The following is a 24,326-nucleotide window of genomic DNA, read 5'->3' on the forward strand; positions in this document are numbered from 1 at the left end:
TTTGTGACATGCTCAAAGTGTGTGATTCCCACAGCTTTCCACAGGGACAGTAGCTGTTCTGGATTCTGTACCGGCTTAGCAGGCAGAAAGCTCAGGGCAGTGGTTCTCAACTCCAGTGGTTCTCAAGAATTTTCTAAATAGAGAGGGCCACGCTTTCTCCTCCAGAGATTTCAATTCGGTTGTCTCTAGCCACGACTCTGCCAGCTACGTGGGGCCCCTGGGCACCCGTTTCCTTACTGTTGAGCCAGGATAAAGATAATCGCCCTCCTTATCTCATAGTATGACCGGTGGAATTGAGGAAATAGTCTTACGAGCACTCTAAACTGGAATGTGCAGGCTAAGATCTTAGACTATGGTCCTGCCTTCTATCTTCAATCGACCCTCACTCCCTAACATTCTCTGCCTCTTCCATCAACTCTGTACCCCAAGGTTAGTATTCAACAGCCCCCCCGCCCCGACCTCCAAGATCCTGGTCCGCCTTGCTCCCCTGGGGCAGTCAATCACAGGGCTAGGATGAACCCCTGAAAGATGACTTAGTCCCTCCTCATGCCTTCAGGAAGGCCTGTTCCTGTGCCATCTGATAGGGGAGAACCTTCTCAGCCTGAAAGACTCCCTCAGACATAGATATTCATCATCTCAATGATTCTGCTCAGTCTTATTTCTGCAGTATAAGCCCACTGCAGAGTAAGGGGGCTTTAATTGGGGCCCCCTTGTAGGTGGCATTGGGAAAGGTACAAAATGGGAGACGTTTGCCACTCCCCTTGTCATCCCACTGCCATTGCTTTAGGGCTCTGGGGCCTCTTCCACCAGCACTGCCTCGCCCCTTAACTGCCAGGGCCTGAGCAAGACCTGCTCCCAGGGACGCAGACAGGGACACACACCCACACCTGTGGTTTGAAATACTCTTTATTTTGTAAACATCTGTGTTTAAAATAGATGAACCCTGCTCACAATTCATATACTGGACCCGAGACACAGTACACATTCACCCATCACAGGGAGCTAGATGGTGGGGGCTCAGGAGCAGGTGGAGGGCCTGGGGCTGGGCCGAGTCTCGGGACGGCAGGTGCAGAGATGAGTAAACAGGCAGGAGCACCTGCTCAACAGTCTGGGCCTAATGCCAGACCCCAGGCACCTCCTGGACTGGAGAAGTTTAGGGGTGAGGCCGACTGCGGTACCTGGTAAGCATAGCTGCACCCTAACATCCCAACCCCCTGGCTCCCCCACCTTCCCCAGCTGTGGCTCTAGAATGGGGCTAATCAGGCCATAGAATCTCAACCCCTTGCTTTCCCTCCCAGAACCTCTGGGGCAGCTGAAACAGCTCCTGTCCTGAGGGTTAGGAGAAAGGCAGGGATGCTCCACCCGATCTCCAGGGAGGGCTGCAACACTGACCGGCAGGTTGGAGCCAACTTCTCTCTCAAGTCTGGGCCGAGGGCTGGCGTTACCGCCCCCCCCCGCCCCCAGGCTGATGCTGCTTGTGTCCCGACACCAGGAGTCAGTCCTCAAGGAAGCATCTCTAGCCATAGTCACCACTTCACCTGAGAGTCAGCTCTCTAAATTTCTCATTAGCCGACTTAGAACTATTCCCGCCTTCCTTTTCCTTCCACTGTGCCAACCTACCCCCATTCCTACATCCTGAGCCACCCTCTTCTGTCTCCTGGTTTGCTAAAAGTCTGGAGGAAAGGTTTAGAGATTCCATCCCCCCACCCCTTTTGGAGTAAGGAAGTGGGGCTCTTAATCCTTCACATGGGTATGCCCTGGATTTGGGCCCTCAGTTGGTGAATGCTCAGTGCTCAGTTGTTTGTTTTAGCTCCAGGCCCAGCCATGCGATGTGGCTAATATGTAGCTTAAGAAAGATCCTCCTGCTGAGGAAGGTGGGCAGGAGCCTACGAGGGCTGGTAACTAACTTGTCCCTTCCTTAAAGGGCCTTCTTCAAGCTCCTCTTGGGCCACATGGGGTTAAAAAGCCCTTCCTCCTGAACAGAGAGTTCTGGAGGAGTTTTCTTCCCTCCGCCTGTGGCCACAGTGCAGTCGGCAAACCCTCAAGCCTCTCTCCAGGAGCCAGAGGGGCAAGGTGAGCACTTTGTCTTGAAGGCTGAGAGAACAGCACCGAGCATCCCTCCAGGGCCTGCTTCCTTTCTTCCCATGAAGTCCCCGCTCCTCTCCCACAAGCTGTGGGTCTCGGGAAAACCATGAGCGGAAGGCTGGGGGCAGTGGAGGCCCACCTCTCCCCTGCCAGGGAGCTGTGGGGAAATGCTTTTCTCATACAAGAACTAGAAGGTGGGCCCGGGGAGCCCATAGTCCCCTTTGGTTTGCAAACTGCTGTCCCTGGCCTGCTCTCCCTTGCTCTTAACCTGAAATACAGGAACCAGTCCTTGGTTTCCAAAGGCTCCTCTTCCTGGAGTACGTGGCTGGCTTGCCCATCACTCCCCCCAGGGCTCTCCTCACCCCTGCAGTGCCCTCAGGCTTCAGTTCACGTCTTTAATTCAGGAGCCCGGGTGGGGAGAAACTGTGTACAGGCTGCATGGGAGGTAGAGAATGGAGGTGCCTTTTTATCCCCTTATCATTTTTTTCTTCTCTGAAGCACCTCAGGTGCCTCCGAGCTCAGGTCCCCAAGAGGCAGGTGGGCAGGTAGCCAAGCAAGTCCAAAGCTGGGGGGCAGGCAGGGAGAGGTAGGGCAGCCCCTGGCTGAGGACCACGTGGGGTGTTTCCTTCCTACCTGCTGTTCCACGTCCCCAGACCATTGGTGAGGCGGGCCCATGGCACAAGAGGGACGGTGGGGAGGGAAGGACAGGAAGAAGCACCCCACCGCCTCTGGCCCACCCACGAAGCAGGGTGGGGTTCTCCCAGGAGCAGAGAAGGAGCATCCCCATGAGCCGGAGTCCATCCCCTTGGCTAGGGTTAGGAAGAAAGGAAAGAAACAGGCTGCACCAGCAGCCACAAAGCAGGACACACAGGGCAAAGGGCACGAGGGGACAGAGAAAGAAGAGAAAATGCAGACAGGAGACAGATGCACTGAGAAGGAGCCTTAAAGAGGCCTTGACTCCAGACGCTGTTGTCTGGGGAGCTCAGGCGGTGAGTGTGCTCGTGGCACATTGGGGCTCATAGCAGGCCTGCGGCTGGGGAAATGGGCTGAAGGACACCCCTCCGGGGGAGGGGCTGGGGGCAGAGGCTGCTCAGAGGTGACAGTGGAGCTGCTCTCAGGGCCGGGCAGGGGGAGTAGCAGCTGCAGATGTTCCACAGGGTCACCCAAATGAGAGAAGCAGGGCACAGCCCAGGCTCCCTGTCAGCCCACAGGCCTCCTGAGGGGCGGGGGATTTGTGGGTGCTCCACACGGGACCCTCAGCACCAGCAGGTTTTTGAAGAGTTCCCTGGGCCCTCAGGTTTGCTCTCATCTTCCTCGAGCTCTGCCAATGCCAACTCTCTGCTGGCACGTGTCCGGAGACCATCCAGCTCCTTCCTGTGGGCCTGCAGCACCAGCTCCGTCAGACGCGTGAAAGACTGGAAATAAACCAAGGGGCACGAGTTAGTCCAGCGTTTCCTCTTCTTCCTGTTGCACCCCTGTAACTGCCCAAGGGGCGAGGTCTCATCTTATCTCGGCTCCTATCTGCCACCCTCTCCTCTTGCTTCCCACTCCAGACCCAGCCGGGGACACAGGGCGGCTGGGCTTCAGCCTCACCTCTTTGATGTTGAGGTTGGTGCAGGCACTTGTTTCATAGAAGTCCATGCCGTACTCCTTAGCCAGCTGCAAGAGAAGAACATTCCTGAAAGGGAATCAGTGGGGGAAGGGGGTGCCCACAGCACTTGCACATATTTCTGCCGCTGCCCTCACAGCCCATGCTGTGTGGGGACAATTCTCAGAGTAGATGACTTCTCAGATGAGGCTGAGAGCTCCTTCTAAGACAGAGGCTAGCACAGGGTCACATACACACCCAACATACATCATATATCAGGAGACAAAGACACCCAAACGTTGCGGCGATATGGCAAATTCATGAAAAACATGGGCTTTAGAGGCAAAGAGACCCAGACTCGAAAATCAGTGCTGCCCCTTGACAGCTGTACAGCCTTGGACAGGACACTTATTCCCTCTAAGCCCCCGCTCTGCCACCTGTTGATGGGGGACGACAGCGTCTATGAACCAAGGTTGTGGAATGACTAACTGAGGTCATGCATCTCAGAGCTCTTGCTCAGGACATACGGTGTTCAATAAATACTATTATTCCAGTAGGGTCTGCTTCTACTTTCAGATTCTTCTATGACTATTATTTTTTAATATAAAAAAATCAATTTTATCTTAAGTGCTAGAGGAATGCTATTGACTGGAGAGGTAGGAAAAAGCTCTTGAGGCCCTTGGAGTGGATGGACGACTCTTTGTCCTAGCACTATCTGTCCTTCTGTCCTCTGGGAGGACGGTCTCCCTTTGTGCTTGGACATCCCCTCGCCACCACCCTCCCACCCTCTCTGCTCCCATGGCTTCTCTGATTATGGGCCCTTCATTCCTCGCATGCCTTCCTACCTCTTTCCCAGTGGCAGGAAGACAGGGAGTGGGTGTGGCGGGGTGGATGACTATGAGAGGACAGCTATGCCTGGATGCTGTGAGAGACGAAGTCAGCAACTTGAGGTCCTTCCTCATCACTAACACTGGGGTGAGCTCTTAAGCAGAGGTAATCTTGCTCTGGGGGACTTGGAGCTGGGAGAGTTGCTTCCTAAGAGGTCTTTGTATCAGGATGGACCCCAAATCACTGTCCCGAAGGGCAGAAAGCCAACCCTCACAGAGGGCGACTCACCCAGTGCCTTAGCCTACCACAGGAGGTGTGAGGGTGCTGATGGGGGTGACAGAATCCTGGGTCCCAGCTCTCAGGACTGGCCCTGGACGCCAGCAGAAAACCCCAGGGGAGGATCCATTCAACTCCCTCCCACTTACCTGCTGCCCTTGCTCTCGTCCCACCTGCCGTTTCTGCTCCTCATCGGCTTTATTTCCTATAAGGATCTTCTGGACACCTTCTGGTGCATACTACAGACAAAGGACAGGCAGAACCACCAGTGAGTGCCACCTTTCCCTCCTGTCTCCCCACCACACCGTCTACACTGGCATCCACAACAGCACCAAACCTAAGGGCCCTAGGACAGAGTGGGCTGACGGGGTGCACGTGCCGGGCTCACCCAAGAACCATGGTTGACCCCAGGGAGTGTCATGGGGACAGCTTAGGGCAGGAAACACTCTAATTCTGAGGAACTCTCCCCAGTGCCCCACCCTAGATGATGGAATGCTTCCTTGGAATGGGCCACTGGTATCTGAGCTGGAAAAGACATTGGACTTAAGACCAAGCCCTCATTCTACAGATAAGAAACTGTGGATGCAAGAGAGTTCAAATGGTTTGCCCCAGGCTCCACAGCTGCCACAGCAGAGCCAGGACGAGAATCCCAGCAGTCCTGAGATTTCGGGAAAGAAGCTGTTCACAGGGTAGGCTTAGGCCTAACTCATCTCTGGGGCAGAAATGGCGATGGGAGCCCGGCAGGGTACAGAGCATGGGAGGGAATGGCAGCTTGGGCGTCTTCCCCATGTCGTATGACCCAGAGCTCTTCATCCGGGGCCGTGGAGGGCAAGCCTTCCAGGTAGCATTTGCTCCCCAACCCCAAGGGCTTCGACCTTTCCCATCTGGCCCTCCCTTTGCCTTCCCCTCTGAGGTGCCCTCCCCCACCCCGAGAGTGAGGCGGCATCTCCTACCTCATCCACATCACTGACCCACTTCATGATGTGCTGGTAAGAGCGCTCGCTGCTAATGTCGTAGACTAAAAATATTCCCTGGGAGAGAGAGCGGGAGAGAGAGCGTGGAGAGAGGGTGGGAGAGAAAGATGGGGGAGGGGTGCGCACAGGGATAGCACAGAGGCGTGGGGCCAGAAGTGGGTGTGGCGCCTAAATACTGGGTCCCACTCTCCCTGCTTTCTGCTTAGCACAATGAGGACCCCTCAGCACCCAGCACTTCTTCTGTCTCAGGCTCCCAAAGCTATTGCTTCCTAGGCCCACCACAGAACTCAGAGGTAGGAAGGCACCAAATACTTGGACCTGGGTCTTTGGCCCAGGATGGATGGAGGGTGAGGGTGGGGGCCTGCCTGGAGTGAGTGCTCAGAGAATAACTGATGAATGAATGGTCCATGAACAACCTAAAGGCTGCCCTGAGGCTCCCCTCCCCAGCAGGCAATCCGAGGGCCCTATTTTGGGGGTGAGTGGCACAGATATCTCAAACACCCGGAGCTAGGAGTGTGGACGGCAGCATCCCACCTCTGACCCCTGAAAATGGTGGCTCACCTGGGCCCGTCGGTAGTACTGCTTTGTGATGGTCTGATATCTCTCCTGCCCCGCTGTGTCCCTGCAGTAGAAAGCCAGTCCCTCAGAAGAGCAGGGACCACAGAAGCAGGTGAGAAGGGAGGAGCAGGAGCTGGGAGACCCTGTGCCCATGCAGGGAAGACTGGGGAGCTGTAGGGTGAAAAACCAGTGGAGCTTTGGTCTCTCAGGGGATCTGAACATACCTGGCTCTGCAGAAGAGATTCCTGGTCATCTGGTGCTGACAGGGCTTGTGGGGCCTTGTCAACTACATCCGCACCAGAAGCCACAACCATCACTGGGCCTTGACAACTCTCTCTAGAATTTGGCCAGAGTGGTTGGACTGTCCCATCTCCAGATCTTATGGGACCTCTGAAGGCAATGCCCATATCACTTTGAAATTGGGAGGCAGCGCCACAGCTGGCAAATGCAGGGCGTCCAGGAGCGGCAGGCCAGAGCCACAGCGGCCCCCTGTGGCCACTTGTGGGAACTGCACCATGCTGCCCTGAGGAACTCGCACCAGCGTCCCACCCTAACCGATGTGGTGTGGCCCTTCCTCCTTCCAATCCCACCACGAGGCCGCACAGCCCCAGCACAAAGCCTAATCCTAAGACAAACCCACAGTAGTTAGTTTGCCAATTCCTCTAGTTCCTGCCTTTTGGTGACTTGTGGTCAGTCCCATAAAGTTTCTTTAGACGAGATTGGAGCCTAAGGCTCATGGGAGCAGGAGATGGGCTTTGGGACTTCCATTTCTCTCCATCCAACAGGTGGCCAGTTGTCCCAGGTGAAGCCTCAGGATTTTACACATGACAGTGGCAGCTAGAGAGCAGCCCAAGGTCCTCTCCTCCCACCCAACTCACCAAATCTGTATCCGCACTTTGATGCCATCTACCTCTATGGTCTTCATCTTAAAGTCAACACCTGGAGGGAGGAAGAGAGCAAGAGAGTTAGGGACTGAGAACCCTCTGCAAACTGAACAGGAAGGCCCAGGGCACTCACACTTGAAGGGATCTCCTTTGGTTGAATTTGGCAGGAAGACAGCATGAGTTGAGGGCCTCCTTGAACCCAAAACTGACCCTAAGGAAGTGTCTGGTGCTCTGAATGGGGCTTCCCTTCCTCCTTGAGCTGCAAGTTGCCAGCAGTAAAGGGCTCGGGGGCACAGGGAGTGAATATGAGGGAATACAGGGGAATCCACTCCATCGCTGCCTCGCTTAGCCCCAAATGTGTCTCACTCACATGTGACATCTTCCTAGTTAACCTCCAGAGAGAGCCACTGTATTAATCCCTCCTGGAAGTCTAATTCCTAGGAACAGCGATCCACCTCATGGGCCTGAGTTTTTCTCTCTCTCTGCCTTATTAACAGGAGGGGTTACAGTGCTGTCATGAATGTGGGGAAGGCACAGGGACCCTGGAGAGAGGAGGACCGTTTCCCACTGTGGTGTGTATGATGGGCCACCATGGAGAGGGCCTGGTGATCTGTTGTTGACTAACTGGTTTACTGTGGGGGGGCACTGCTGTTTGCTGGGAGCCTGGGCTTTGAAGTCGGGCCTGAGCTTGAATTCTGGCCACTGAACTCACAGCTATGACTCTAGGCAGCTTGCTTCTCTGGGCCTCCATTTCCTCATCAGTAAAATGGGTCATTACCAGTCGTTTCAGAGGGTTGCTGAGAAGTGCCTGGCACCTGGTGGCCATTCAGTTGACTGTAGCTCCCATCATGCCCCAGTAGTGTCCTGGTCACAGCAGGAGCTTGTGAGTGATGCCAAGGGCCAGATGAAGGGGCAGTGGCACAGCGTGTTGTTGGGGAGGGACAGGAAGACAAACAGGTCTCAGGCGTGAGGAGCTCAGCTGCCGTGGGACATGGGACACGTAAGGATTTGGCAAACCAGTGCAGGGCAGAAACATATTTGGGGAAATTTGCAGCAAGAGCAGTCAGCACTACCAGCAGCACACAGGCCTGCATCTGAGTGATGATGGGGAGATGAGCCGAGAGGTTTTATCACCAGCCTCTCCCCAGCTCTGACTATGCCGGTCACTGCCCAGTGATTCAAGACTGCGTCTAGTAGGTTAATTAAGCTTAAGTCTCCGTGTACTCCTTAGAGACAAGTCAGGAATGGGCATCATTAACCAGTTTGCAGGTGGAGAACGTGGGAAAGGCAGAGTTCTGGACCATAGTCCCTGAAGACCCCAAAGGTGCTAGAATTCCTCCCACGGCTGACACTCCACCTGGGCATTGGTTCTTTGCCAATGGGAATACATCTGCCCTTATCCATCCTGTCCCCAGCTTTCCACAAATTCAGACAGATTAAGTTCAGGCTCTTCCCTTTTACCGTCGAGACCAATCATCATTTAATTAGAGGGAGACAAGGTTCAGAACGAACAACTTGAACTAAACTGAATTGGTCGGATGTGAATCATTTTGCCTGCCCACGCTGATTCCTATCTATGGAGCTGTACTTTTCCAAATGGACAGTGCCTGGCAGTCATTCTTCCCGGTCTGCCGAGAGGTGCAGAGAGGAGAGCGAAACGAGGAGGGGGCACCTGGCCTTGGCGGGGGCATTAGCATGCTCACGCCCTCCCTAGACAAACAGTTGTCAAGAATTTGCCTCTCCCCAATACCTGGCATAGAAGGGAATGAAGAAATTCTTGGGTTTTTTTCACGCTACAGTGCCTTCTTCCCAGGAGAACCAGCAATTTTGTTCATTTTATAATAAACCAGCTCATCCTCATACTAGCCCAGCAAGTCTGGTCACGGATGATGCCTCGTGCAAAGTGGTAGCAAGGCGGCGAGGGGTGGGGGTGGAGATAGAAGGTTCTACTCCCTTTATTCCTAAAACTTCTATGGGAACTTACTTTGTGCCCTGCGCAGTGGCAAAAATGACATATGGTCCCTGCCCTCAGAGATTAGTGGGAAGGAAACAAAGGCCCAGGGGGTGAGATAACCAGCCCGAGGTCAGCACAGCAAGAGCAGAGGCCTGTGTGAGGCCGCAGCCATGCACCCCTTCACTGTTTCTTGAGGGAATGATGGGCACCTGTATGCTAACTAGGCATAGAGGCCTTACCTATACTTGGGGACCCCGTCCCTCTGTAGGTCCCAGAGAAGGACTGAGCTGGGTGGGGGGATCCCAGCACTAGGAAACCCTCCCTGAGAAGGAATACAGGCTGTTAGAAGAGGCAGGACAGACAGGAGGATACACAACTACCCTGGGCGTGAGAGCTAGGCTTGGATTCCTTCCCCCTCCTCCCTCAGGAATCCAGGAATCCAGGCTGGGGAATTCTGGGGGCTCACAGCACCCCCACCATCTTGTAACCTAGCCCTCTTGACCACCCAATAAAGTGTTTTAACCTCTCTGAGAAGTCAAATGCTTCAATTTTGTCTCTTCACATGCACTAAGGAAGAAACAGAGAAAGTCTATGACTTCGGAGGGATTTTCCTCTCCCTTCCCACTGCCCCACGCCTCTTTTTTTAAACTTAAAGATGAACAGCCCAAGGATCCCCAGTGGGGTCTATTCCTCTTCCCTACTCCCGCACAGCCTGCACCTTCCACTGGGCCCGCCCTGCCAGTCACCCCCCGGCCGCTGTGGCCTGTGCCCACCCGTGGCCCCTGCCGTCTCCCTGTGTGGCTGCTGGTTTTTTCCATTGCTGAGCATTGCGACGGTCAACACACTGGCCTTGTTCAGTCGCCTGCAGACTCATGCTTTGTCACCTCAGCTGGGCCCTCACGGCTGCTCAGCAAACTGTTTATTCGATGTGTGTGCACCCCTCACATTCCTCACAGCTACCGTCCTCCCCACTAAAGGCTTTGGTCCCACTGTGTGCCCTGCTCACAGCTGAAGGGGTTCAAGAGAATACCGTTCCCGTCTGATGGGCAAAATGACGGCCGCCTGAAGAAGCCTTTACTCTGAGGCCCACCTCACTTCCTCAGATTTTCCTGATTTCTCCACCTCCCTGGGGAGGAGTCCTCTCTCTCTCCCTTCCAGGGCCTGCCCTCAGCTGTCCGCATCAGCCCCTCTGGGTGCACATCCTACCAGGTTCGCGCTCTCTGTTCCATCTGCAGAATCAACAGGAAGAAGAGATTCTCCATCCCCTCCACCCAGTGTGTTCTCATCCTGGCTCCTCTAAGGCAGCACTTCTCAAACTTTAAGGTGCATGCAGATCTGTGGGGATTGTGTCAAGATGCAGATTCTGGTTCAGCAGGTGGTAGATGAGGCCTGAGATGCTGCATTAAGCCTCCAGGTGAGGCTTTTGCTATTGGTCCATGGGTCTCACTTCTGACAGCAGCTTCCACGACAGTGGTTCTCAAAGTCTGGTCCCTGGACCTCCAGCCTCGGCATCAGGTGGAACTTGTTAGAAATGCGAACTCTCCAGGCCCACCCAGCCCTACTAAATCTCAGGCACACAAAGTTTAAGAACCACCATCAGGCCCATCTCTAGGCAGAAGCACACCCAAGGCTTATTACCATACAGAGAGAGCACACCCCCTGGCTAGGGAATCCAGAGCGCTCAGTTCTTAGGCCAGCCTACGAGGCAGGCAGGAGTGGAGATTATCATCATGAGACAGAGAGGCCAAGTAACTTACGCATGTTCCCACATCTTATGGCTGAGCCAGAACTGGACACCAGCCTCTTTAAAACCTACCCAGGGTACTCGTCACCCGACCAGTGGCTTCCCAACTCTCCGAGGCTGTGGACCTTCTGCCACGCCTCAGCAGAACCCGCACCTGCTCTGGTATTAGGAGGCATCTAGGAGTGACACAGTGGGCACACATGGGGCAAGCCCGCCGCAGCCCATTTTCAGGGAACCCCTTGGTCCTTGAGAGTTCATGATTCCACCAAGCCCAGAGCATCACCCTGGATGGTGCCACCTCAGGGTCCCTACGGAGAGCCCATTTCCTGCCCCAGGCACAGGGATGGCTCAGGTGTGAGGAAACGAGCAAACCACCCCCACACAGCTTCGGCAGAGGTTCCTAGAGACCTTGGAGCCCCCAGAGGAGAGTCAGGGAAGATGGAGCCCCTCCCAGCCAAGGGCCGACAGCTTGGCGAGCAGCTCATGGTTTTTCCCAGCACCTCAGATATGATGATCGTGGTGTCTGCCACACCCAGTGTCCTTGTCTGGCTGGAACTGCCCAACCCAAAGCCTCTGCTCAGCATGTTCTTTGCAGAGAAGCAGCTCCTGACTGGACCAGGGTGGATATCTGACCGAGAGGAGGCCATAGGTGGGTTTGCTAGTGTCCCCCAAGGTGACCTGGCCAATAGGGACCAGGGGAGCTACCTAAGCTGATCAAACCAGCTTCCTCCAGATGGTGCAGAGGGGACTGGCCAGTTGGTAATGAGAGGAGCATGAGATAGACAGATGGGCAGAGAAGCGGGGATGCCAAAGGCACAAACGTGCTGGCCAGAGTGAGGCTTAGGGCGCTGTTCCCCCGCACAGCCGGCAGCCCACACCAGACCCACCTTCCAGCCTCACTGCAAACCCCATTTTCTTAGACAGCGCCTCAGCTGCCCAAAGAGTCACAGCCTGGGACAGTCCACTGCTACCTAATGGCTCCCCCCAGGCCCCCCATCCCACCCTGGCTGGCAGGCAAGACATTTCAAATATGGGGCTAGGAGGAAGACTTCTAAAAACGGTGTGCCTTGCCCCTTGCTGCCTCCAATTTTTTTTGTCTTTTAGCCCCAACTGGATGGGGCAACTAGTGCCCCAAGTAGTACCTAGGGGCAGATAACATACTTTGTATTTGACAGTTTTTTGTTTGTTTTTAAAACCTCTGCCTCCATACAGTGCCACACATAAAGTAGCAATTCCATTAGTGGCATTCCCCTGGCCCAGGGAGCGTGTCCTGCCATCTGAACACTTCACAGACACTAGCAAGAAAAAATCCTCAGTTAAGTGACAGAGCCAGATCCTGATGCACCCATGGCCTCTGGCTCTTCCTGCTGTGTCCCCGGCTGTGTGGCCTCTGCTCCTCCAGCAACCCCAGCAGCTGCCAGGCCACAACCAGAGGCCTGGAGCACAGGGACAGCTGCTGTCAGAAAACTCAGGGGACATGTGAGGCCCTCTTCTGGGTCCAGGGGGCTGGGCAGGTCGGTGGGACAGGGCGAGGGACAGGCACTGGCACTCACTTGGTTCCTAAGATATGCACCTTGGGCAGTAAAACAGGGCCAAGCTTACTGCCTCCCCAGTACAGCAGTGGAGGGGCTGTGGAGACGGTGGAAAGAGGGGACAGGACATGCCCAGGGGAAAGAACACCCCTTACCATCCCTGTTTGCTTCCAAAGGAAGCCCTGGGAAGCATGGAGGAAGTGTGGCTCAGAAATCAGAGCGGCACGGTCGTCCAGGACACAGGCGTGAGGTCAGTTTGGTTTCAATCCCACCTTTACAGCAAATTCCCTGTGCGGCCTTGGGAAAGCTACTTAACCTCTGATTCCATTTCCTCATCTATAACATGGGGGTGACAGTCCCTGATGTCAGAGAGTTTTTGTGAGGATTATGAGATAAGGTATAAAACCCATCACACAGGGCCTGGCACACAGAGCTTTACTGAACGTTGGCTGAAGCTTTCAGTCCCTTGGGAGGATGAGACTCAGGAGCCCAGGGTTATAGCCTGGGGCGTGGAAAGAGCTCTGGGAAGCAGGAGGGGCTCATGTTAGGGAGTGGAGTCAGAATCGAGACAGAGAGCTAGCACTAAGCTGGAGCGGTTTAACGAAAAGAGAAAATGCCACCCACCATGGAGCCCCGATGGCCCCCCGAGTCTGGCTACAAGGGTGTGCCTGTTGGTGCGCAGACCCTCATGGGTTAATGTCAGGTGCCAGCCTGCCTCCCTGCTAAGTGCCACATGCTTCAAGTGGAAACAGGGCTCTTCTGGGTGCCAAATGTTATCACCATGATCAACCGCAGCCCGAAGGACCAGCAGCGTGACCTGAGCCTTTTCAGGAGCAATGAGACGCCACAACAGGAACAACTTAATACACCTGAAACCCAAGGCAGACACCCAATCCCTGGAGCCCTGTTGGCTCTAGTTACCCAGCCCAGGTTCCAGGAAGGACCCAGCCCTCCTTCACAGGACACCAGCATGTGCGGGACATGTGCAGTTCACGGGGGTTGTGGCAGGAGGTCACCTCCAGAGGTCACCCTGAGCAACCCCAAGACAAGTTTAGGGATGGGCAGACCCTGCGGGGAGGAGGCTGCCTGACTTTGCCACCCCAGACAAGGCATCAGAGTAACCCCCATTTCAAAACCCCATTCTCTCAGCGAAGGAGACCAAAGCCATTTGGAGGAGACCCATGACGCCATTTCCCCCAACGGAGGGGCAAGTGAGGGGGAGAATACCGAGGGGAACAAGAGAGGTAGAGCTAAGAGACAGGCTCAGGAGAAGATTCTAGAAGAGGGCTCCTGGCACACAAATGTCCCTCCTGCCCGTCAAGTGAAGGGCAAAGGGAGAGTGTCTGCCCAGACCTGCCACTTGCAGTGTCCGCTTCATTCCGTCTGTCTGGGGACGTTGGCCTCAGCCTGTGGACTACATGCCCACTGCCCCCCCTTACCCAGCTGCAGGCTGACTGCCCCCGTGCGGCCTCGCCCAGGCTCTCCGAGCAAACGCTCAGTCAGCCTTCGCACCATCTCGCCCTGGTGCGAAGGGAAGGGAAGCAGAGATACAGGAGGCCCTGGTCTGGGACAGACAGAATCCTGATCTAATGCCAAGGCCACGTTTTAGCCTCCGGGGAACCGGGGTCAACGGTCTGATTAGGACGCCCACCCGCAAGAAAGACTGGAGATTTCAGAATGATGCTCTGTCCCTCTTCTTTTTTTCAACACGGAAGGTGGTATGGGGACCAGGACAACTCTATAGAGGCTACCACCCTCACATAAAATCTTCAAGGGTGGCCCTGGCCAGTGTGGCTCAGTTGGTTGGGCGTCGTCCTAGGCACTGAGAGGTCGCAGGTTCAATTCCCAGTCAGGGCACATGCTTGGGTTGCGGGCTCGAACCCCAGTAGGGGCCGTGCAGGAGGCAGCCGATTGATGTTTCTCTCTCTCTCTTTCCTTTTCTCTCTCTCTCTCTCAAATCAAGAAAAACATTTCAACAATAAAGATAAATTAAAATAAAATCAAATCAATAAAAACATATAATTTTTTTATAAATCTTCAAGGGTCAGTCTTTAGTACACCAGGAACCCAGGGGCTTTATCATGCAGAAGGGTTTCCCAGTCAAACCCAGGCCGCCAAGAGGCTGGAAGGAATGCTTATCCCCAGTACCTGAGCCCTAGGAGCTCCCTACTCCAGAGCCCCCGGCCATGAGGTGGTCCTGGAAGATTGCTCCAGCAGCCTGGCTGAGCTGATGGGCATCGTATGACACCAGTAGTGACCTCAAGTGACAGGGAATACTGACCTTAGTCTAAGATGTCAGCCCCTTGTCTCTTCATACACCAAAGAGGACCCACTCACACAGGGATCACAGGAGCAGGTTCTTGCTCCCTCCTACATCTGAGCTTCTCTCATATTCATCTGAGCAGAAGAGCTACAGGCTACTGGAAACAGTTCACCTCTACAGGACTCCCCCCTCTCCTCACAGTCCCAAACCCCTGTAGCATAGTGAGTTCCTCATTGCCTTAAGAGTCCCAAGAAGCCCTGGTGGGGTGGCACAGTTGGTTAGAGCACTGTCCCCGTACACTAAAAGGTTGTGGGTTCGATCCCTAGTCAGGGCAATTAGGGGACACAACCAATCGATGTTTCTCACATCCATGTTTCTCTGTCTCTCTTTCTCTCCCTCTCTCCTTAAAATCAATAAAAACATATCCTCAGGTGAGGATTTAAAAAAAAAAAAGTCCCAAGAAACCGATACTGTTTGCAACTCCCTCAGGGAAGAGCAAAAGTACTCTAGGAAAATGCATGCACGCATCCATCCATTCATTCATACTGAGCACCTACTATGTCCCTAGAACTAAGCTTAGAAGACACAGCAGTGAATAATACAGAAAGACCCTTGTTCTCGGAGAGCTTCTGCTCGAGTGGGGAAGACAGATAGTATGCAAGTAAACTAACAAACAATTTCAGAGGGCAATGTGTGGGGAAGCAAGAGCGGAAGGACGACACAGACGGTGAGGAGGTCTGTGCGCAAGCTGCTTCCCATCAGCTGGTCAGAGACCTTTAAAGCAGCTGACCTTTGAGCGAAGAGCTGAATGACAGGAAGGTACCAGCAGGGAGAAGATCTGAAGGATCTGGGTCCCAGGCAGGGGACGCAGCCAATGTCCCTGAGACAGGAAAACGTTTCAGGCAAACTCACGTTCCTCAGAAGAGAAAAGGAAGAGGGACCCACGTTACTCCTTCCTTTGTTACAAAGGGAAAAAGCACGGCAAGACCCTTCCCTCCCTTCCCTCGGATCCCATGGGGACACACCCTCACATGTGCACACGTGTGCATGCACATACATACGTGTAAACTCGTTTACAGCCTCTAGCCTGAAAAACGTACAAAGAAACTTCTCAAACACTAGCAAGGCAGAGTTGAGGGCTCCGTGACCCCACTTTATATCTCTACGCTGAATGTTCATGTGTAAAACACACTATTTCTGTGTACACAGCAGGTACACAAAGTCGGTGTTCAGGGAACATCGGTTCCCTTCCCCTTGCCCTGTCCACTGCTGCGAGCACAGCCCTCCACTGGGTCTGCGCCGTGTGCTCCAGCTAACCCTGGCCCACTCCCCTCCGCCAGACCCCTGACCTGGGCCTCGCCTTCCTGAGCCTGCTGCTGGGTGGTCGGTGGGCACTGACCTCTCAGTCCTCTACCCTCCTCCTGAGCCTCTTCCCAGGTAGCACCGAGTTGACAGGCAGCAGAACATTCTGGGGGGAAGATACTGGGGCTGGGAGCCTCAGGAGCAAACATCTTGGAGGGGAGCGGGCCTCCAGGTGCATCTAGCCTCACAAAGAGCCTAGCAAGGACTGAACTGAGCCTCAGCTGGTCTGACCAGGACCTGGCCACTACCCGCTGCCCAGCCAGGCAGAAGAGAGCACCTCCTCCCCCAGCCCTTGTCCCCTGGGAAAGCCTTCGTCATCTTCAAGGCCCCACTCAAATGTCACTTCCTCTGTGAAGCTTTCTCCAGCCTCCCCGGAAGAATCAGTCACTCCTCTGTGACTCCAAAGCATTTTGACATTGCTTTTGCATAATATTCCAGTTGTCTGTTTGGAAGCCTGATTCCCCAGCTGTGCTGTAAGCTCCCAGAGGGCAAAAAAGCATCCTACTCATTTCATATTCTCATCGCCTGGTAGAAGGTAGATACTCACTACATATTATTCAACAAATCGAATGAGTGAAAGAAAAAATGAATGGGCAAGTGAGTGAATAAATGAAGTCAGTACGTGCAGGAGAAAAGATGAGTAGAGAAAACTTTAGTCAGGAAGAGAGATCAGGAACAACCCACATTTCAAAGCCAACTGTCCTGTCTGAAGATCACGGAGCCCTGGTCACACAATTCTCAGTAAATATATTATCAAATAGTTATAAGGGGGCAACACTCAGATCTCATCCCCAAAGGTCTGCCAGCCGGATTCCTCAACCACACCCCATGATAGTCCCCCGGCTGGAATCCCCAATCACACCCTGACTGTCCCCCACAGGGACGCTTCAAGGACAGCAGCAGAGGGACAACTGTCCCTCCATCCCTAAGCCCTCGGATGGGGTGGGGGAGGCACAGGTCCTCTTCCCTTTGGCTCACAGGACGTTTTGCTTGGCAACCTGTGGAAGGACCTTCCAAAGAGCAAGGGCATGCACGAAGCCAGTCTGCAGAAAGTGGAGGAGGCGAGAAGGTTCAAGTTTGGGCCACCTGCCTGCAAGATGTGAGTCATCACTTATCTCAGGACCTCACATTCCCCAGTTACAAAATAGAGCTGATGATGAGCCCTTTCCTTGTCAGTGTGAGGAATTAAATGTCCAGGAGGCTCTGTGGTCCCCTTGACAAAGCATGCTGCCCAGGCAGAAGAGCCAAGAAGAGGTCAGAAAATTGGCAGTTTTGCAGGGAAACGGGCACAAATATTAGATTACAGAAGAAGGCACTCTGAGAGGAGCTGGCAATTGGGGTATAAAGGCATTGGCCAAATATCGACTTTCATGTCATAAAGCTCATCACCAAGTTGTCAGGGAGCAGGAGGAGGCTGGGAGGAGGAAGGAGCAGGAACCAGGGCGCCCAAAGAAAGCCGTGGGTGAATCTGCAGAGCTGTGAAGGTGGCAGAGGTGCACAGAGCAGCAGAAATGAAATCCTGGGAGGGCTTCAGAGCCATTATCGGGGATCATGGCCTTGGGGAAGGGGGTGGGCAGAAGGTGGCCTGAGGCAGAGTGACGCCTGGCAGAGAACAGAGCCCTGAGGCAGAGCAGCCCCCAATCCTCCACTCCCTATTCCTCCACTCCCCCTCACCAACTCTTCCTTCTCAGCCTCAGCACTGCCAGGGCAAGGGGGAAATTGGCACAGACAAGGGAATGAAACCCAGAGCCTACTCCTGTGCTGTGTTCACTGCTCTGTCCCCAGCTCTTCACACGGCACCCGGTATGAGTGGGTGCTCAGTAAACAGTGCCCAAATGACCGAATGCATGAGTGGTGGATAGTTTATTCATCTCTACGACTCTGTTATAAGCTAGGAATAATAATAATAATAATAATAATAATAATAATAATAATAATACAATGAGAACAGCTACCACTTTTTTTGAGGGCTCTGCAAGCGCCTTGTATTTACTAGCCTCTGAAATCTTCACAGCGACCTTTAAGAAAGATTCTGCTATTATCTTCAATTTATAGATGTGAAACTTAAGCAGAGATGTTAAATAGATGTTAAATAAATGTCCAAAGGTCACGGAGCCAGGAAGGCTATGGGAAATTCTTGGAGGTTGTTCGAAATCTTTTCTTTCTTTCTTTTTACAGTTTGTTTTTTATTGATACAGTTGAACTTTACAATGGTATCATAAAATACTGTAAACAGAGCCTTCAGAAAGGAAAAAAACCAAATTTAAATATATTAACCAGATTAAAGCATGCAAAAGAGCCAATGATAAACACATTAAGTAATAATATACTAATGGTATCTAATTTACCCACCTCGTATTGTCATAAAAATGTCAGTAAACATCAAATTGAAATTTGGCAAATGGGCTTGATTCCTGATTTACGTGCAAGATATGATACAGCCTTCGCATGTGTATGGTTAACCTTACTGGTTATGTTGCGGTACATTTACAGAAGTTTGGTACTGGTATATATTTACCTCCCACAGTGCAGTAAATAATGGTTAGAAATGCATTCTCCTAATTTTCTCTATGAACTTAGAAAGCACTAATGAATTAACAACAGAGATCACTAAGGGACCAAAATTCCTTACTACTCACATTCACATCTGTGCTCTTTTCATTCTACTCCTGGCGTCTCACCCTCCCTTCCTTTCTGGGGGGCTTTGGGAACAGGGTGGGAAGAGACCTGTCTCAGGCTGCCCAAGTGCTGGAGCACAGACCCCGCCCAGGCCCTCCCACAGTGTCACACGGCACAGGTCCACAGTGCCTCATGGTCTGGTCCCACAGACCCAGTGCCCAAGCATTGGCCTGACGTTCCTTAGGCAGCTTGATTCCAGAATCAGATCTCTCCCCTCTGGTCTTCCTCCAGCCCTCTCCCTACCGTTCAGTCACCCACAAGTCCTTGCCCCAGGCGGCCAGAGTCAGTTCAAACAGAACTTCCTGAGAAAGGTGATATTACAGCACAAACCCAGCCAGAGAAAGCAGCCCTGAAGCCAAGGCCGGCCGTTTAACCAGCCAAACCGGAAAATCACAGGCTGCAGCCTCCTCAGAGCCCAGAGAGGTGCAGCTGAATGGTGGGTGGCCTTTAACATAAAAGGTCTAAAGACCAGGGACAGATGTACTCAGAGAAGACCAAGGATGAGCAGGAGAAAATCAACTCATGAACCATCCCTTCAGCTTGCGTTAGTGCCTTACATGTCACCTCTGGCTGCCACACAGAATGGAAACCAAAAGTACCTGCCCGCAGATGTCCACGTAGGCTAGGACACGGTTTCCTTGCCTGGGCAGGCAGCGCAGGTCACATGAGGCCCTTTCAGAAGTTGTCAGGTTGATGGGTGGGAACAGAGAACAGGTGACAGTGTGGAGTTTGGTGTTGGTGCCACAGGAGGGGTTAGGAGGGAGAAGAGAGAGAATGGGCTGAGAGGCTCCTTCGTGCCCAGACACTACCATAGCCCTTGACTGGTCTACTGCTGCAAGTCTGAACCCCTCTTCCAGCCAACACCCTAAGTGCCATTATCATCACATCATTCCCCTGCTCAGAAACTTATACTATTGTGAAGGCTCAAGTTCCACCCCTCAGCCAGGCCCTCAGTGCCCTCTGCCCCCTTTCATTCATTCGTTTGTTCATTCAACATTTATTGAGATTGTGTCTGGCCCTGTACTAGGACTATGAAAACAAAGAGGAGTAAGATTTGGTCTCTCCTTCAAGGCACTGAAGTATAGTTTGGGGGAGAGAGAGAGTATTGTTCTCACTCTTCCCCTAAAACCCCCCTCTGTTCCAGCCAGACTGCCCAGAGTCTCAAGAACACCCACTGAATTCCCACCTCTGTTGTCTCTGCGCCTGTTACACCATCTGCTCCTTCCCCTACAGGAACTGAAAAGCAGCTCCCATTGCCGGCCTGGTTTCGGCTTCCCCTCCTCGAGCCTTCCCTGCGGCTTCTGGTCCACAGGGCCCCTCTCCTTCTCCGACCTCCTCTAGCACTTGGTTGTAGCAACGGCACTCATGGTCCCCTCACCATTCACTGGCTGCCTCATGCACAGTCTTACATCAGGGTTTAGCTGCTGATAATGACCGTAAGACCTTCATTAATAGTAATGATCACGATGATCATCGATCCCCTACATTTGAAGAGCGCTTCACTAAGTGCTCACAGATACTTTATCTGGTTGTGGCCAAGGCTCTTCTGGCCTGCCTTGCCTCCCCAACTACAGGCTTCTGGGCAGGAAAAGGTGGACTGCAATACTTCTCTAAATGCCAGGCACAGTGCTTCATAGTAAATGCTCAATTAATTTAACAGGTAAGATGGTCTTGTCAGGAAACAGCAGAGAACATTAAGGCACCAGCTGCACACCTCTGAGCCACATCTGGATCAGCACAGCTGCATGGGAAAGGCATGCCAGTGGCACAGGTCCAGCTGCCACCTGCCCACCTGCTGACTAGAAAGAAGAGTGGTGGTCAGTGCCTTCAGGGAAGGTCTCCTCACTGGCAGGCTGCTCTCTGGAATGTCGCAAACCCTTACAGGAAGTGGCCTAAACAGTAAATCACAGAAGTGCCAGCCTAGCCCTAGCCAGTTTGGCTCAGTGGTTACAGTGTTGGCCCATGGACTGAAGGGTCCCAGGTTTGATTCTGGCCAAGGGCATGTGCCTCGGTTGCAGGCTCGATCCCCAGCCCCAGCTGGGGTGCGTGCGAGAGGTAACTAATCGATGTGTCTCTATCACATCAATGTTTCTCCCCCTGGCCCCCCCCCCTCTCTGAAAAGCACTGGAAAAAATGTCCTCTGGTGAGGATTTTTTAAAAAAAAGTGCCAGCCTAGAAGATATCAACATGGTCTACGTGTCTGAGCTCTATCTTAGCTCTACTTGGTGAATTGCCACATTTTCCCCATTCACAAAGGAAGCTCCAAGGAAGGTGCCTAGATCAGTGCCCAGCAAGGAAAAAGAATGTGCCTCAGACAACGTGTATTATGCGTCTTGGAATCTCCAGGTCTCAGCACCAAGCCTACCTACAGGACCCATGCAGACTTTTGACTGGGTAAATTTATGACTATGACTTGGTAGCACCCCTTTTCTTGGCTCCTTGATGTGTCCCCTGGCTGCTCCTTCCATCTCTATGGAAAACGTTCTATATCCAGAAAAGGAGAAAGCTTTTCCTGATCATCCCATTCCTCCCCCAAGTCTTAGTTGCTGCTGAGAAACACGCCCAAGGGGAGGTACAGTAGGCTTTCAACGAGAACACGTTTAGGAAACCCAGTGGGCAGATTTTAAAAGGCTGATGTGAAGAAAGACAGGGTTCTTTCTCTTCCACAGAATCCAAACTCCTAAACAGTCCTCTGCATCCTGGGGAACCGCGGACCCAGCCAGCAGAAGCAGAGAAAAAACGAGGAGAGCGGTCTTCAGGGTTCAGGTCAATATACCAAGGGCCCTGTGGGGACAGGAGGGTTAGGGTGCCGTGGAGACGCCTCCACCCAGTTCACTGATTCACCTCTGCTCACGTGGTGGTCAGCCCCAGAGGGATTCTGGGGAAGTCCCTGTGGCCTGCAAGGGAAACTACACATTTCCTACCAGGCTGGAAGAAACGTCTACGATGGGAGAAGACACGGTAGAAGAGCCATTAAGGAGAAGGGCTGGCAATTAGCGATACAGGGCTCAGGGACTTAAGGAGGGCTTTTCACAAGCTTCGGAAGGGCCATCTTGGTATTTCAGAGACAGCAGTTCCCTCATTTGTTTATGGGAAAGGGAGAAATGACTCCTGGGGGGGTCTAACTCCCCCACAACACTGAGCAGGAGCCCAAGAGCTTCTGAAGTGAAGTAGATGAGGAAAGCTCTCCAGTGAAAAACTTCGGTCACTCCTAGGACTTGAAATGTGGCCAGGATACCAGGGTGCAAACTACTACTCTTTAGGCAAAAGCCTGGGGTCACCAGACAGCCCCCTGCCCTCTGTGATAGCTCAGCAGCTCCTGACACCAGGCCCATCCCCAAAATAACCACTGCAAGTTTCTCTAAGTGCTAACCTGCTGCCCTTTGTCCCCACACCTGCACCTGTCCTCACGTCCCATCTGGCTCCTCGGCCACTCCTTTGCTCACTCCCAGGCCTTTCTCTAGCACCTCCTCTTTCCTCTGAGCCTTCCCGGGGGGCATGGAGCCCTCTCCCGGTCTCTGTGCCCTACCCATCCCTCTGAGATGTCTCTCATCCAAGCTTCTGGACCTCCTAGGAGCTTCTCTGGGAAAAATGAAAGCATCTGTTCCCTGACCTTTCGAAGTCCCTTGAAGATAATGAAGCAGAGAGAGAACAAGCCCCTAGGAGGTCAGTGAGGATGACAGGAAGGACACCAGCATTATCCAGTTTCGCCACGTGTTTGAGTTGGTGCTAAGTGCTTTTACAAACATTATCCCATTTATTCCTCACAACACTTTGGGAGGTAGGTACTATTATTATTCCCATTCTACAGAGGAAAAACTGAAGGTCAGAAGCTTAAGTGGTATTCAAGGTCATGTTGCCCCAAAGCGAGGGCTCCAGGTCCCTCTGACAACAAAGACGGCCTCTTAACCACAAGGCCCTGTTCCTCCTGACTCTACCTGTTCCCTCTTCTCTTGACAAGAAGTGTGTGTTGGAAGGGAGGGCGGAAGCTTCAAGGGCTAGGGCCCTGTGTGACAAGAGGGGGCACCTGGGCATTGCTGAGGCTACTCCAGGCCTCAGTCAGGGCACCTATTAGATGTGGGAGTAATTCCCTCAGCTCAGACCTCCACCTCCCAAAGGAGGAGCCCCCTCAGAGGGGAGGCCACCATCCCCTGCCAGAGCAAGTGATCCCATCGCAGTCCTGTGGGGGTGCCACCAGGCCGGGCCCTCTAAGCACAAGCTCCAGCATTGCCAGATCAGAGGTGTTTCTAAGGTAAGGTCCTGCCTGCCATCCTCCCCCTGTCTGGGAAAATACTCCTGCGGTTCCTCGGCCTCCTTCAAAGCAGTTGGCTGCGTTTCCTGAACTGGCTGTAAGTGCCCCTTTCACAGGCCACTGGAGTCTCACCTCATCTACACCCTCCTCCAGGTGTCCCACCGCCTGGCTACCTCCACGGCTGTGCCCTGGAAACTCACCCCCTCGGCCCCTCCCTTCCTTTCTTCTCCCTCCAGGCTCCACATCGGGTCATCCCTGATCTGGGGGAACCCAGTGACTCAGGGACTGGGCTTTAGTCCCCCCAACCTGGGGGTGTGGGGGTGTCATTTCAGTGGCTAAGATCCTCGCCGCCCCAGCTCGGGGTACCCAGGCCTACACCCGCCCCGTTTCTCTCGGCTTCGATGGGAGGGCTCCCCAGCGCGAGCCCGGGGAACCCATCTCTAGCCACGGACAGCAGCGGGGACCCCTCACCTCCAGGAACCGAGGCTCAAGTCCCCAGCCCGTGGCCCCGCACCCCGGGATTTATGCCCCCGCCCCGGCCTCTCGCATCCCCGCCTTCGGCCAGAGCAGCGAACAATTCCTCCCGGGCGGGTGGGGAGGGAGGGGGCCCCGGGTCGGCGGCGGGCGGGGCGGGGAGCCCCGGGCCACCGCCCCTTACCGATGGTGGAGATGTGCGAGGAGTGGAACTCGTTGTCGGTGAAGCGGCAGAGCAGGCAGGTCTTGCCCACGCCCGAGTCCCCGATCAGCAGCAGCCGGAACAGCACGTCGTACTGCTTCGCCATGGCTGGGCGCGGGGAGCCGCGGCTGCGGCGGGCGGCGGGCTCAGCCCCGCTCGGCCGCGGCCATCTCGGCGCGCGCCTGCGGGGGAGCCGCGGGCGGCGGGAAGGAGGCGGGCCGGCCCCGCGCCAGCCTCCCGCTCGCCGGGTGCGGGGGAGCGCGGAGCGGCGGGCGCGCGGTGGGAGGAGAGAGCGGCGCTGCCCGCGCGCGCCCGCCCCCTCCCCTCCCCTCCCCTCCCCTCCCCTCCCCTCCCCTCCCCTCCCCTCCCCTCCCCTCCCCTCCCCTCCCCTCCCCTCCCCTCCCCCGTCCCCGCGCGCGCCCGCCCCTCCCCTCCCCTCCCCGTCCCCGTCCCCGCGCCCGCCCCCTCCCCTCCCCTCCCCTCCCCTCCCCTCCCCTCCCCTCCCCTCCCCTCCCCTCCCCTCCCCTCCCCTCCCCTCCCCGTCCCCGCGCCGCGGCCGCCTGGAGGGGCGCGGGGAGCGCGCGCGGGGAGTGAGACCCCGCCGCGGGGGCGAGGCCGCTGCGCGCTCCCTCCCCTCCCGCGGGGCGCGCTGCCCGTGGGGGCCCTGCTCC

At 54.4% G+C, this 24,326-nt stretch overlaps 1 protein-coding gene across 3 annotated transcripts; it reads right to left on the reverse strand.

The window, feature by feature from the left end:
- Positions 1–888: 888 nt before the first annotated feature.
- RAB15 (RAB15, member RAS oncogene family) lies at positions 889–23,898 on the reverse strand. Of its 3 annotated transcripts, none has more exons than XM_081146732.1 (7): positions 23,638–23,898; positions 7,188–7,248; positions 6,313–6,480; positions 5,731–5,808; positions 4,927–5,016; positions 3,679–3,744; positions 889–3,500 (listed from the first exon to the last, which is right to left on the reverse strand). In XM_081146732.1, exons 3-7 carry the CDS (start codon positions 6,460–6,462, stop codon positions 3,342–3,344), a joined length of 543 nt encoding a protein of 180 aa, XP_081002858.1. In that variant the 5' UTR covers positions 6,463–6,480; positions 7,188–7,248; positions 23,638–23,898; the 3' UTR covers positions 889–3,341. The 3 variants fall into 3 exon arrangements, with proteins under 3 accessions (XP_081002858.1, XP_081002856.1, XP_081002857.1); XM_081146730.1 differs by having other exon boundaries at positions 6,313–6,373; positions 23,638–23,856; XM_081146731.1 differs by lacking the exon at positions 5,731–5,808 and having other exon boundaries at positions 6,313–6,373; positions 23,638–23,856.
- Positions 23,899–24,326: the final 428 nt, after the last annotated feature.

Source organism: Miniopterus schreibersii, assembly GCF_964146895.1.
Source record: "Miniopterus schreibersii genome assembly, chromosome: 1".
In the NCBI taxonomy this organism is placed as follows: Eukaryota; Metazoa; Chordata; class Mammalia; order Chiroptera; family Miniopteridae; genus Miniopterus; species Miniopterus schreibersii.